Source organism: Orcinus orca, chromosome 16 (genome assembly GCF_937001465.1).
Source record: "Orcinus orca chromosome 16, mOrcOrc1.1, whole genome shotgun sequence".
Lineage (NCBI taxonomy): Eukaryota > Metazoa > Chordata > Mammalia > Artiodactyla > Delphinidae > Orcinus > Orcinus orca.
This window is the reverse complement of record NC_064574.1, coordinates 27,875,983-27,891,591: the sequence shown is the minus strand read 5'-3', so window position 1 is coordinate 27,891,591 and position 15,609 is coordinate 27,875,983. Positions and strand designations below refer to the sequence as shown.

At 37.8% G+C, this 15,609-nt stretch overlaps 2 protein-coding genes across 2 annotated transcripts in view; both read right to left on the bottom strand.

Annotated features, from left to right (window-relative positions):
• Positions 1 to 15,609, bottom strand: part of BCL2L1 (BCL2 like 1) — an 871,182-nt gene that overhangs the window by 475,112 nt on the left and 380,461 nt on the right. The window lies entirely within an intron of this gene.
• Positions 13,305 to 15,516, bottom strand: DEFB129 (defensin beta 129). Its single transcript, XM_012534148.2, is given in 4 exon segments — positions 13,305 to 13,363; positions 13,366 to 13,425; positions 13,428 to 13,790; positions 15,459 to 15,516. Coding segments are annotated over 4 exon segments (540 nt in total).

Sequence of the window (15,609 nt, the reverse complement as noted above, 5' to 3'; positions counted from 1 at the left end):
GCTGGACTCATGTACCTTTAGACTCTCCCTTCAGCATTCATATTTCTTCAGAGCTCAAGAGAGCCATGGCTGATGGAGGTACTGATTTACTTTGGAGTCTGGAGCAGTCAGCTGTGAACCCTGTGTGAGGTGGTCCTTTAGAGCACCCTGGAGAAGTCTCAAGAGACAAAGCCTCTTGCATCCTTGCACTGAGAGGTCCTGAAGGGTATAAATGATGTCTTTTCCACTTTAACTGTCAGCCCAGCTTGGCATTGGTAGGCACACTCAAGCCTGGGGGAAAGAGAAAACAGTGTGGGTCTAAGAACGGACACCAGGCTACTTCTCCATGCAAATTGGGATGGTCACGGTGGCCTTTGCTGGAGGGTCAGATGCACTCCACCGAGGGACCAATTAATAAACAAGGAACTGAAAGTGGATGGAAGAGAACAACTTCCTATGTGAAAGAAATTCATGCCCAAGAGAACAAGTTTCAGAGACCCAGGGATGGAAGGAAATGTTAAGTACTACCTTACATAGTGTCACATGCATTATCTTATAACAACAAACTCATGTGAACTTGGGTCTGCAGTAAACCTAAAATATGGAACAAATTAAAGGACCTGCTTTGTTTTCAATCATAATGTATTAATTTATTTTTCATTTTATGTCAGTCCTCTGCCATTAGAATGTAATCCCCATGGGAACAAGACCTTATTTATCTTGTTCACTTCAGAGCCCCAAGGGTTTGCCACTTATCTGACACATACTAGGTCCTCATTAAATAGTCAAATGAATGAATGACAGACCAGAAACATAAAGTGAACACAGAGCTGTCATGATTTATGACATGGAAGGAAAAGGAATAATTTCTATTGAGTATGACTGTGGGCCACAGAGTGTTCCAGGTGTCTTATTTAAGTTATATCATTTAACATTTTTTACCAATTATTCAAGGCAAGGAATATTCTCTCCATTTTGCAAATAAGGAATTGGAGGCAATTCGAATTCAAGTTTCTGAGCAGAGGTCGTACAATAAGTGGCAGAAATAAAATTCACACCAGTGTCAATCTGATTCCAAGGGTTGTGTGTTTGAAAGTCTGGCACCTCAGCAGGAGGAGGAATGGTGTCAAGGCCATGATAGAGGCAATTACAATTATGTTTCAAAGTGAGGCTGCAGCCAGAGGGTACATTCAGGAATTCTTTTATTTTTCACTTTTAGTGACTTTTATTGTTTTCTTTTTATCAATAACTTTACAAGCAATACATGTTTATTGCAGACAATTAGAAATACATAAAAGCATAAAGTGAAATATAACAATCATGTATAATCTCCATCCCCCAGAGATAACCACAATCTGCATTTTGATGCATTTCCTCCCAGTGTCTACATATTTTTTTTAATTGAAATATCATTGACCTACACGTTACGTTAGTTCAAGGTGTACAACATAGTGATTCGACAATTCGATACATTACAAAATGATCACCATGATAAGTCTAGTTACCATCTGTCATCGTAAAAGAATATTACAATATAATGACTATATTCCCCATTCTGTACATTTCATCACTGTGACTTGTTTATTTTGTAACCAGAAGTTTGTACCTCTTAATGCCTCTCATTTATTTCACTCAACCTCTCACCCCCTCACCTCTGGCAACCACTTGCTTGTTCTCTGTATCTACGAATCTATTTCCATTTTGTTATGTTTGTTCATTTGTTTTGTTTTTTAGGCCCCACATATAAGTGAAATCATATGATAACTGTCTTTCTCTGTCTGATTTATTTCACTTAGCATAATACCCTTTAGGGCCATCAGTGTTATCACAAATGGCAAGATTTCATCTGTTTTTATGGCTTAGTAATATTCCATTATACATAAACATATTACATTTTCTTTTTCATTCATCTATTCATGGACATGTAGGTTATTTCCATATCTTGGCTATTGTAAATAATGCTGCAATGAACATAGGTGTGCATATATCTTTTTGAATTAGTGTTTTTGTTTTCTTTGAAAAAATACCCAGAAGTGGAATTGCTGGATCATATGGTAATTCTATTTTTAAGTTTTTGAGGAACCTCCCTACTGTTTCTATAGTGGCCACACCCATTTACATTCTTACCAACAGTGCACGAGTATTCCCTTTTCTCATAATCCTTGCCAATGCTTGTTATTTATTGTCTTTTTTGATAATAGCCATTCTGACAGGTTTGAAGTGACATCTCATTGTGGTTTTGATTTGCATTTCTCTGATAATTAATGATGTTGAGCATCTTTTCATGTGCCTGTTTGCCATTAAAATGTCTTCTTTGAAAAATGTCTATTCAGGTCCTCTGCCCATTTTTAAATCAGGTTGTGGTTTTTTTTTGTTGTTGTTGTTGTGTGTGAGTTCTTTGTATACGTAGGATATTAATCCCTTGTCAGATGTATTATTTGCAAGTATCGTCTCCCATTTAGTGGGTGGCCTTTTCATTTTGTCGATAGTTTCCTTCACTGTGCAAAAGCTTTTTAGTTTTGATGAAGTCCTATTTGTTTATTTTTGTTTCCCTTGCCTGAGGAGAAATATCCCCCAAAATATTGCAAAGGCCAATGTCAAAGAGCACACTACCTATGTTTTCTTCTAGGAGTTTTATGGTTTCAAGTCTTACATTTAAGTCTTTAATCCATTTTGTGTTTATTTTTGTAAATGGTGTGAGAAGGTAGTCATTTTGATTCTTTAGCATGTAGCTCTCTAGTTTTCCCAGCACCACTTATTGAAGAGGTTGTCTTTTCCCCCATTGCATAGTCTTGCCCCCTTTGTCATTCATTAATTGACCATAATAGCGTGGGTTTATTTCTGGTTTATTGATGACTGTAGCTTTTTAGTATAATTTGAAATCAGAGAGCATGACACCTCCAGATTTGTTCTTCTTTCTCAAGATTGTTTTGGTTATTTGAGATATTTTGTGTTTCCATACAATTTTAGAATTATTTGCTGTAGCTCTGTGAAAAATGCCATTGGAATTTTGATAAGGATTGCAATGAACTTGTAGACTGCCTTGAATTAACAATATTATTTATTCCAGTCCATGAGCAAGATATATCTTTCCATTTGTTCATGTCATCTTCAATTTATTTCATCAATGTCGTCTTCTTTTTTTTTTTTTGTTCCGTACGCAGGCCTCTCACTGTTGTGGCCTCTCCCGTTGCGGAGCACAGGTTCTGGATGCGCAGGCTCAGCAGCCATGGCTCACGGGCCCAGCCGCTCTGCGGCATGTGGGATCTTCCCGGACCGGGGCACGAACCCGTGTCCCCTGCATCGGCAGGCGGACTCTCAACCACTGCGCCACCAGGGAAGCCCCCTCTTCTTCTTCTTCTTATTTTGAGTACAGGTTTTTTTTACCTACTTGGTTAGATTTATTCCTAGGTATTTTATTCTTTCTGATGCAATTGTAATTGGGATTTTCCTCCTTAATTTCTCTTTCTGATAGTTTTATTTGTATATAGAAATGCAACAGATTTCTGTATTATATTAATTTTGTATCTTGAAACTTTACTGAATACAGTGATTAGCTCTAGTAGTTTTCTGGTTGTCTCTTTAGGATTTTCTATGTATAGTATCATGTCATTTGCAAACAGTGACAGCTTTACTTCTTCCTTTCCAATTTGGATTCCATTTATTTATTTTTCCTGTCTGATTGCTGTGCCTAGGACTTCCAATACTATGTTGAATAAAGTGGCAAGAGTGGGCATCCTTGTCTTATTCCTGATCATAGGGAAAATGCTTTCAACTTTTCACTGTTGAGTATGATGTTAGCGGTAGGATTATCATATATGGACTTTATTATGTTGAGGTATGTTCCCTCTATACCTCACTTTCTGAAGAGTTTTTTAAAAATCATAAGTGGATGTTGAATTTTGTCAAAATCTTTTTTTGTGTCTATTGAGATGACCATGTGGTTTTTATTCTTCAATTTGTTAATATCACAGTGATTAATTTACAGATATTGAACCCTCCTTGCATCCTGGGGATACATTCCACTTGATCATGGTGTATGATCCTTTTAAAGTATTGTTGAATTTAGTTTGTTAATTTTTTTTTTGTGGTGTTTTTGTCTGGTTTTGGTATTAGGGTGATGTTGGCCTCATAGAATAATTTGGGAGTGTTCTTTCCTCTTCAAGTTTTTAGAATAGTTTGAAAAGGGTAGATATTAACTCTTCTCTAAATGTTTGATACAATTGACCTATGAAGCTGTCTGGTCCTGAACTTTTGTTGTTGGGAGTTTTTAAGTTACTTATTTAATTCCATTACTGGTAATTTGCCTGTCCATATATATATATATATTTTTTTCCTGCGGTACGCAGGCCTCTCACTGTTGTGGCCTCTCCCGTTGCAGAGCACAGGCTCCAGACACGCAGGCTCAGCGGACATGGCTCATGGGCCCAGCCGCTCCGTGACATGTGGGATCTTCCCGGACCGGGGCACGAACCCGTGTCCCCTGCATCGGCAGGTGGACTCTCAACCACTGCGCCACCAGGGAAGCCCGTCTCTTTATTTTGTAAACAAGTATGCACCACAATGTTTCAAGTAAGGTGAATGGCATGAATATGAAACTTGCAGTCTGCAGTATCTAGGATCCAGGGGAAGTGAATTAGATAGAAGTGATAGTTATTCTAATTAAACTGTCAGGTAACATCATGACAAGTTGATCTGCAGCATTTCAGTTTCTTTTTCTTAAAGATTAGAGGTCCCATGTGGTCTCTACTCTCTTATTTATTTATTTATTTATTTTTATTTATTTATTTTTGACTGTTCCACATGGCTTGTGTGATCTTAGTTTCCCAACCAAGGATTGAACCTGGGCCCTAGGCAGTGAAAGCGCTGAGTCCTAACCACTGGACTTCTGGGGAATTCCCTCTAGTCTCTTTGTTGTGTTTTATGTGAGACACATCACAGAATGGGAAATTTTCAGATCTCCAATAATGGCAATACACACCTTTATTTTCTAAATTCTCAAGCTAAAACATGTACTGTCTTGAAGTTGTCTTTCTGGATATGAAGGCTTACCATAGATTTGCTGCAGTGATCTTAACATAAAATCTTTTGTAAGACAGATGACCAATTGCAACTGTCCCAGCAACAATGGTAACTGCTGTGATCCATTCAACTCATACGCTGGAATTAGAAGTCAGACTTATGGTGCTGTCACTTGCAAAGTATGACACTAAGCACAAATGGACTCCTCTATTTTCCCTCTAAAATAGCAACTTTTGGTATTTATTAGTAAATTCAAACCCAGTTTGTATGCAAAAATTCAAATTATTTGACAATGATTAAATAATCATTCCATGCTTGTTGTCTTTTAGTATGCATTCCGTGGCTTTTATTCTCAGAGTTTACAATAAACAGTCATGTCTGACTATAACTTTATATAAACTGATATCTTGGGTTTGAGTATACAAATGCTACTAAGGTTGCTCAGTTTTCCTTACTGACAAACTCAGAATGAAGGCAGAGAAGTCTTGGAGTGTTTTAAGAGGAATGTGTTGTTCCTACCTCTTTATACCCAGAGCTCAGAAAGAAGGAGAAAAAGGATATCATCTCCTTTATGACTCACTCATTAGTCTGCTCTGGCTGCTAAAGAAAAATACCATAGCTTGAGTGGCTTTAACAACAGAAATGTATTTTCTCACAGTTCTGGAGGCTGGAAGTTTAAGATCAAAGTGTTGCCAGGTTTGGTTTCCCCTGGGGTCTCCTCCTTGGCTTGTAGATAGTCTTACATGGTCTTTCCTCTGTGCGTGCGCACACTTCATGGCCCTTCCTCTTCTTATAAGGGCACCAGTAATATTGGATTAGGGCCCAACCATATTACCTCATTTAAATTTAATTACTTCTTCAAAGGTCTTTTCTCTTAGTATAGTCACATTGGGGGTTAGGGCTTCAACATATGAATTTTTGAAGGACACGATGCAGTCCATAACATGGTCCTTCGAACATTTAGTGTGTTGTCAAAGGAGGTAGATAACGTCTGTCTTCCATGGGAACTGGCCAGGCCAGAAAAGTCTCTGGCTCTCTGAGTAGATGAGTAGAGAGCAGGGAAGTCAGCCATGATGCTGTTTCCTGCTCAAAGTTTTCTCCACTCAGTTGGGTACAGGCTGGAGCCTAGATAAGCAGGGTCAGCTGCTGTGTGCCTCCCTTGTCCTCCAGGACCATCCGTTCCCCTTCCTACTTTCTGAGCCTCAGTTATTGACAGAGGCCTTTTACTTTAATTAATATTTTTCTGGACATTATCTCCAGCTCCCAAATTGTAATCTGTAGTTTTGTGTTCTCCCATTATCTTAGGTTTTTTATAGGTCAGCTGGATCTGTATATACTTATCATAGTCTCAAGCTTTATAATTTTTACAAGTGATAGTTTGTGTTCATAGACAGTATTTTCAAAGTAGTTTTGGACTGGAAATTGGGCTATTGTAAGTGATGTGGGTAGTAAAAGGAAAGTCTTCTAATAAGTTAAGGTTCTCTCTCAAACCCTCTTTTCCTATTAGTCCTACCCTGTATTCTCGCCTGCCATAAAAGCAGCAACTTCATCCTTACATATGGGATTAACCTGCTACCTGGCAAAGTAGGAAGGATTCAACTTCATACATAGTTCGGGGTAGGGAAGCAGTTTACTGATTGATTGACTGATTGATTGATTGATGGCTCACTGTAAAGTGCTCTATAGAAGCAGTGCTAGCTAGTGGAATGTTCATGGGCTTCTAATCTGGTCAGTCTGGGTTTGAAGATTATCTCTGAGAAGTTAAAAAATTCAGAGTCACATAGCCCCTGAATGGTAGGGGTTTGGGGCATCACTGGATGTGTCAGGGTGAATCTTAACATTTTTGAGTGGTGGAGTCTGGGGATTGTACTAGGATGTGCTATGGTGAATCCCAGGGGAGAACTTGCGGTCACGATGGGGCTCCCAGGGCTTAGAAAAAGGCTCCTCTCTGCCTTTAAAATAGAAAATAAGATGTTTTCACCAAGAATATTAATGAATAATTGCAAGGGTCGTCATTTCTGGCTTCTCTGTATTTTTTTTTTTTTTTTTTTTTGCGGTACACGGGCCTCTCACTGTTGTGGCCTCTCCCATTGCGGAGCACAGGCTCCAGACGCACAGGCTCAGTGGCCATAGCTCACGGCCCCAGCCGCTCTGTGGCATGTGGGGTCTTCCTGGACTGGGGAACAAACCAGTGTCCCCTGCATTGGCAAGCGGACTCTCAACCACTGCGCCACCAGGAAACCGTGGCTTCTCTGTATTGAAGACTGGTCAATTCTGTCTGGGAAATGTAACATTTACTCTGACTGGCCTTGGCTCAAGCTAACATTAGGAGGGTTCTACTACTGTAATGAAAGGGGAGGACAGTTATTGGAGACTTACCATAGTTGTGGTTGTGGGATTTCTCTAAGGAAAAGGATATTCTCCAGTATCATTCATCCTGAGAAGAGAAGGGTGAGTTCTATGATAGGAAATGAGGACTCAAAAGAAGCCCTTAAACTTAGGTGAGAAGGAAACTTTCTATTCTTCTGTGAGTGGAAAATGAAGAGGGCACTCCAATTATGAGAAGATAAGCTGGACTTTGAAGAGTTTGGCAAATAGCTGTAGCAGGGAGAAAATCTAACACTCATAAGATATACCTGGGGTTGTTCTGGGAACATGTATTTAGCAGGAGTTCAAATTATTCTTTGTGTGGAAACACTTTTATTGTTGTACAAACAGTTTGAGACACATATCTTAAAAAGTTGCGCTCTAGTATCACTGTGGGGCATTGTGGGAAAATCTTTGTCTTCCTTAGGGTGAAATTGTAGTAAAGAACCAGTAGGTTAAGGAAAGGTGGTCTTTAAGTTGAAGGAGGTGATGTGTAGCAGAGAGGAATATGTTAAAAAAAAACTGGGCTAGTGGTCCATACCATTGTAATTTGAGCAATAAAATGAAGTGTGTCCTGGGATATAAAGAAGCAGATTCTGGAATATAATATATAATGTTTACATCTCCATTTTGTAAACAAATGCTCATATGTGGATAAGTGATTTGTTCAAGGCCACACAGCTAAAAAGTGCCAGACCCAGAATGTTAGCCCAGGAGCACTGGATCTGTATTTCTATACTCTTAGATTCTGTACCACAGCCCTCAGAGATATGGCTGTCTTCTCTAGATCAGCATCATCACATTTGTCTAACAGCCCTAGAGCTACTTGTGCCCTCAAACTCTCTAACCTAGTGCTGTCCAATATGGTAGCCACTAGCCGCATGGGAATACTGAGCACTTGAAATGGCTAGTATGATGCAATATGCTGTAATAGTAATATACATATGAGATTTCAAAGACATAGTACAATAAAAGAATGCAAATCTCTTAGATAATTTTTACATTAATTGCACATTGAAATGATAATGTTTTGTATTTACTGCATTAAGTAAAATTTATTATTAATATTTATTTCATCTATTTATTTTTACATTTAAAAAACATCTTTATTGGAGTATAATTGCTTTACAATCTTTATTGGAGTTAGTTTCTGCTGTATGACAAAGTGAATCAGCTTGAGTTTATTTTTATGTATGGTGTTAGGAAGTGTTCTAATTTCATTCTTTTATATGTAGCTGTCCAGTTTTCCCAGCACCAGTTAGTGACGAGGCTGTCTTTTCTCCATTGTATATTCTTGCCTCCTTTATCAAAGATAAGGTAACCACATGTGCGTGGGTTTATCTCTGGGATTTCTATCCTGTTCCATTGATCTATATTTCTGTTTTTGTACCAGTACCATACTGTCTTGATTACTGTACCTTTGTAGTATTGTCTGAAGTTAGGGAGCCTGATTCCTCCAGCTCCATTTTTCTTTTTCAAGATTGCTTTGGCTATTTGGGGTCTTTTGTGTTTCCATACAAATTGTAAAATTTTTTTGTTCTAGTTCTGTGAAAAATGCCCTTGGTAGTTTGATAAGGATTGTACTGAATTTGTAGATTGCTTTGGGTAGTATAGTCATTTTCACAGTGTTGATTCTTCCAATCCAAGAACATGGTATATCTCTCCATCTGTTTGTGTGATCTTTAATTTCTTTCCTCAGTGTCTTATAGTTTTCTGCATACAGGTCTTTTGTCTCCTTAGGTAGGTTTATTCCTAGGTATTTTATTCTTTTTTTGCAGTGGTAAATGGGAGGGTTTACTTAATTTCTCTTTCAGATTTTTCATCATTAGTATATAGGAATGCAAGAGATTTTTGTGCATTAATTTTGTACCCTGCTACTTTACCAAATTCATTGATTAACTCTAGTAGTTTTCTGGTGGCATCTTTAGGATTCTCTATGTACAGTACAATGTCATCTGCAAACAGTGACAGGTTTACTTTTTCTTTTCCAATTTGGATTCCTTCTATTTCTTTTTCTTGTCTGATTGCTGTGGCTCAAACGTCCAAAACTATGTTGAATAATGGTGGTGCGAGTGGGCATCATTGTCTTGTTCCTGATTTTAGAGGAAATGGTTTCAGTTTTTCACCATTGAGAACAATGTTGGCTGTGGGTTTGTCATATATGGCCTTTATTATGTTGAGGTAAGTTCTCTCTATGCCTACTTTCTGGAGAGTTTTTTTTTTTTTTATCATAAATGGGTGTTGAATTTTGTCAAAAGCTTTTTCTGCATCTACTGAGATTATCATATGGTTTTTATCCTTCAGTTTGTTAATATGGTGTATCACATTGATTGATTTGCATATATTGAAGAATCCTTGCATTCCTGGGATAAATCTCACTTGATCATGGTGTATGATCCTTTTAATGAGTTGTTGGATTTTGTCTGCTAGTATTTTGTTGAGGAATTTTGCATCTATGTTTATCAGTGATATTGGTCTGTAGTTTTCTTTTTTTGTGGCATCTTTTTCTGGTTTTGGTATCAGGGTGATGGTGGCCTCGTAGAATGAGTTTTGGAGTGTTCCTCCCTCTGATATATTTTGGAACAGTTTGAGAAAGATAAGCGTTAGCTCTTCTCTAAATGTTTGATAGAATTCACCCATGAAGCTATCTGGTCCTGCGCTTTTGTTTGTTGGAAGATTTTTAACCACAGTTTCAATTCCAGTGCTTGTGATTTGTCTGTTTATATTTTCTATTTCTTCCTGGTTCAGTCTTGGAAGGTTGTGCTTTTCTAAGAATTTGTCCATTTCTTCCAGGTTGTCCATTTTATTGGCATATAATTGCTTGTAGTAATCTCATGATTCTTTGTATTTCTGCAGTGTCAGTTGTTACTTCTCCTTTTTCATTTCAAATTCTGTTGATTTGAGTCTTCTCCTTTTTTTTCTTGATGAGTCTGGCTAGTGGTTTATCAATTTTGTTTATCTTCTCAGAGAACCATCTTTTAGTTTTATTGATCTTTGCTATTGTTTTCTTCATTTCTTTTTCATTTTTTTCTGATTTGAACTTGATGATTTCTTTCCTTCTGCTAACTGTGGGGGGTTTTTGTTCTTCTTTCTCTAATTGTTTTAGGTGTAAAGTTAGGTTGTTTATTTGAGATGTTTATTGTTTCTTCAGGTAGGATTGTATTGCTATAAACTTCCCTCTTAGAACTGCTTTTGCTGCATCCCATAGGTTTTGGATCATCATGTTTTCATTGTCATTTGTCTCTAGGTATTTTTTGATTTCCTCTTTGATTTCTTCCGTGATTTCTTGGTTATTTAGTAGTGTATTGTTTAGCCTCCATGTGTTTGTATTTTTTACAGATTTTTTTTTCCTGTAATTGATATCTAGTCTCATAGAATTGTGGTCAGAAAAGATACTTGATACAATTTCAATTTTCTTAAATTTACCAGTGCTTGATTTGTGACCCAACATATGAGCTATCCTTGAGAATGTTCCATAAGCACTTGAGAAGAAAATGTATTCTGTTGTTTTCAGATGGAATGTCCTATAAATATCAATTAATTCTATCTTGTTTAATGTGTCATTTAAAGCTTGTTTAAAGCTTATTTATTTTCATTTTGGATGATCTGTCCATTGGTGAAAGTGGGGTGTTAAAGTCCCCTACTATGATTGTGTTACTGTCAATTTCCCCTTTTATGGCTGTTAGCATTTACTTTATATATTGAAGTGCTCCTATGTTGGGTGTGTAAATATTTACAATTGTTATATCTTCTTGGATTGATCCCTTGATCATTATGTAGTGTCCTTCTTTGTCTCTGGTAATAGTCTTTATTTTAAAGGCTATTTGGTCTGATATGAGAATTGCTACTTCAGCTTTCTTTTGATTTCCATTTGCATGGAATACCTTTTTCCATCCCCTCGCTTTCAGTCTGTATGTGTCCCTAGGTCTGAAGTGGGTCTCTTGTAGACAGCATATATACAGGTCTTGTTTTTGTATCCATTCAGCCAATGTGTGTCTTTTGGTTGGAGCAATTAATCCATTTACATTTAAGGTAATTATTGATATGTATGTTCTTATTATCATTTTCTTAATTGTTTTGGGTTTGACATTGTAGGTCTTTTTCTTCTCTTGTGTTTCCTGCCTAGAGAAGTTCCTTTAGCATTTGTTGTAAAGCTGGTTTGGTGGTGCTGAATTCTCTTAGCTTTTTCTTGTCTGTAATGGTTTTAATTTCTCCATCGAATCTGAATGAGATCCTTGCTGGGTAGAGTAATCTTGGTTGTAAGTTTTTCCTATAAAAGTGAAAGCATCACTTTAAATATGTCCTGCCACTCCCTTCTGGCTTGCAGAGTTTCTGCTGAAAGATCAGCTGTTAACCTTATGGGGATTCCTTTGTATGTTATTTGTTGTTTTTCCCTTGCTGCTTTTAATATTTTTCTTTGTATTTAATTTTTGATAGTTTGATTAATATGTGTCTTGGCGTGTTTCTTCTTGGATTTATCTTGTATGGGGCTCTCTGCATTTCCTGCACTTGATTGACTATTTCCTTTCCCATGTTAGGGAAGTTTTCAAGTATAATCTTTTCAAATATTTTCTCAAACCGTTTCTTTTTCTCTTCCTCTTGGACCCCTATAATTTGAATGTTGGTGTATTTAATGTTGTCTCAGAGGTCTCTGAGACTGTCCTCAATTCTTTTCATTCTTTTTTCTTTATTCTGCTCTGTGGTAGTTATTTCCACTCTTTTGTCTTCTAGGTCACTTAACTGTTCTTCTGCCTCAGTTATTCTGTTATTGATTCCTTCTAGAGAATTTTTAATTTCATTTATTGTGTTGTTCATCATCGTTTGTTTGCTCTTTTGTTCTTCTAGGTCCTTGTTAAACAACTCTTGTATTTTCTCCATTCTATTTGCAAGATTTTAGATCATCTTTACTGTCGTTACTCTGAATTTTTCAGGTAGAATGTCTATTTCCTCTTCATTTGTTTGGTCTGGTGGGTTTTTATCTTGGTCCTTCATCTTTTGTATACTTCTCTGTCTCCTTATTTTGCTTAACATACTGTGTTTGGGGTCTCCTTTTCACAGGCAGTGGGTTTGTGGTTCCCATTGTTTTTGGTGCCTGCCCCCAGTGGGTAAGGTTGGCTTGTGTAAGCCTCCTGGTTGAGGAGACTTGTGCCTGTGTTCTGGTGGGTGCAGCTGGATATTGTGTTTCTGGTGGGCAGGGCTGTGTCTGGTGGGGCAATACTTTTTTAAAGCATTTTTAAATGCTTTTTAGCTTTTCAGACCCTATTTTTACATTTTTTAATGTGGCTACTAGAAAATTAAAAGTTACCTACATGATTTGCATCTGTGGTCTGTATCCTGTATCTATTGGAAGCACCGCTCTACCTATTTCCCGTTGTCTCACTGGGAATCATGTTGAAAATGCCTTGGCTCAGAGATAGAAGTCATATATCTTCTCCTTTCCCCTCTTCCCTCCTCTCATTCCCCCATATTTTTATCTTAAGTGGGCTCATGAATTTAGGTTATGTTCTTCTGTGGAGAAGGCAGACTTGCTCTCCCCACATTCTATTTTGCATATGGTTCTTTCTGTGGGAAAAAGCTATGAAAAAAGAAAATATGTCTGCTGTTTTCATTCCTGTTGCCCCAAGAAAAGCACATAATATGAGAACCATAAATCTTCATTACAGAGGCTTATTTTGGGCCATCCATGGGCCAAATTCAATGTTGTAGTCAGCATTCCTGGTGCTTGCTTTCTCCTGGGTACGTAAACTAAAATTCTATCTCTTTCTAGCTCTATCTCCTCTGTGAGGCTCCTGAGAGAATGATAACATTATGTAAACTGTGGGTGCTTAAACAGTGTTTATTGAATGATGATAAAGGAAACAGTTCTATGTCTCAGTTTATAGACAGCAAAGATAAAGAGGAACTTGGTGTTTTAAAGGAAAGACCCACATCCCTGCTCATCTGCTTCTTCCAGCTCCAGTCATGTTGTCGGCAGTGTCTATGGTGGTGGCGCTGGTGGTGGGGAGTCAGTGGCTGAATCTCTTCTTTTTTTGGTGTCACTCTTGGTAGAAGTAACGTGTGTATTATCTTTCCTGCAATCATGGGGTTGGTGGTGACAGACTTCACGGTGGTGACATTTGGGATGACGCCGGTGTTGATGTTAGCAAAAGTGTTGACACTTTTGAATTTGGGCAGAAGAGCTAAAATATGGTTTTTTGTTTGCATCACAACACTAAAATTCTTGGTAATTTTTGGCACTTCCTGAGAGTCCTCTTCAAGTGTGTGGAGCATTTCATTTTGTATGAAGCTTTTTATCAATTGAACCACTTTTGGTCCAATACAACATTTTTTCTTTTTGCATTTATCTACCTCTTTTTCATCCATGGCACAGTGGTCTTTGCATCTCCCAAAACCCATTACACATCTTCCCAAGCCAAAGTATTCTGCACAAAGAAAAGAGAAAACCAAAGTGCTAAGGTTAATAACTAGATATGATGTTAAAATTTCTGGAACAAGAGGGATAGAGGCAGAGGGAGTTGTTAATGCTAAATTTTAAGTACAGTGTTTAGGGATGTTGTGGAGGCAACTGGCAGGCCAAGAGAGTCTTTGTACACCTCTGAAATCCAAAATAAATCTCTAGTCTCCCTTCATTGAATAACTTGAAACATCTAAAGAAGAAAAGGGAATGCAATTATTTGCTTCAGGGTAAGATTTTAGACCTCTAATCGTAGACACTTGTAGAATATCACTATATCTCCCCATGATCCTAGGAAATACCAACAAGAGTAAAATCTATCATAAAACTAATTCAAGAAAGAATTTCAAAAGAGAATCAATGGACTTTCAGAAGTTCTGGGCTCTTGCCAAACTCACTGTTCCATGACCTCACTCCCCTTGACAATCGCTTGACCTGTGGTTCCTGGGGCATGGTGTTCTATCATTTTCAGCCTCTCTGGACACTATGTCCCTCAGAGGTCTTATTTATTATCATAGACTTAACCTCATCTCTATGAAGATAACCCCCACATTGTTATCTATATCTCTGAATTCCCTGCTTAGAGTAGTACATGACTCATCTTCATCTGCTGGATGATTTTTCCATCCCATTGTTCCATTTATTTCTGTTTTTCAAATCAAGAAGCTTCTCCCTCACTCAACAATTCAACTGATTTTCTATAAAGCACAAGAGATTTATGTAGCACCTAATGTTCACATACATTTCAATATTGTTTCTCACCGAAGACAACACTGTAAAATTCTTGTATTTTAAGCAGCTACACTGATTAACCCTACTATCTTATGTGGAATTTGAGGCTCAAGTTTGACTTTACCCAAGATGACACAGCCATACTGGCTTATATTATAGCCCTTCTCTTAAGGTCCCAAGATAAAAAAAAAAAAAAAGAAACATCTTTGACTCTTTTTCTTTCCCTTCCTAAACCCATTGCCAATTTAATATCTGGATGATTCTTGTATATTGAAACAAGTCTCAATGTTTCTATCTTCTTTTCAAAAAACAGTGACCAATGCTCTGATTCAGCTTTTTGCCATGATGTGTTCCTAGATGCTCCTGTGGGTAATTTGGGGATTTCTAATAAAACAAAGCTGAGAGAAGGAATGAAATTCTATAAAAATCTGAAAAATTTGAGATGGAGAACATAGACCTGTTTACTGGATCCTGAGAGGAGATTTTCTGAGTGTAAAGTTAAGGACTTCCTCCTTATTATACCAAGGTACAAACTGATAGGAACCTTTACTTCAAGAGATGATTTAAATTAGAAAAAGAGCAAAAATGAGGTAGACTTGGCATGAGTCCCAGATGACAACTATTAGAGGGCAGGAAGGCAGTTTTATATGCTGGATAATTTCTGAGTACACAAACAACACCCTACTTTCTCTGTAGCTTCCTGTGTTTACCCATCAGACACAGTCTGGGATTGGAGCCTATGGGGATATGTGGGGGATGGTGTATGACTGATGCAATACATAAACTTTTCAGCCATATCTTGGGCATCTCATTTTTTAGCTTCTCTTTGGGTTCCCATTATTATGGACAGCCAAATCCCTCCTTCCTCAAACCGCTCCCTCTTAAACCTAGGATTTCACATTACCTGTGTTCACTTGGTACTGTAGCATGAGGTTGGCAAAGATAGGAAAAAGGAGCTTCATGGCTGGGTGCCAGAGAGGAAGCCTTGGATCTGGGTTCGTGTTCTTGAGCTCCAGCCTTTATTGGCATCTTCATGGCCTTAGGCTATGAGCAGT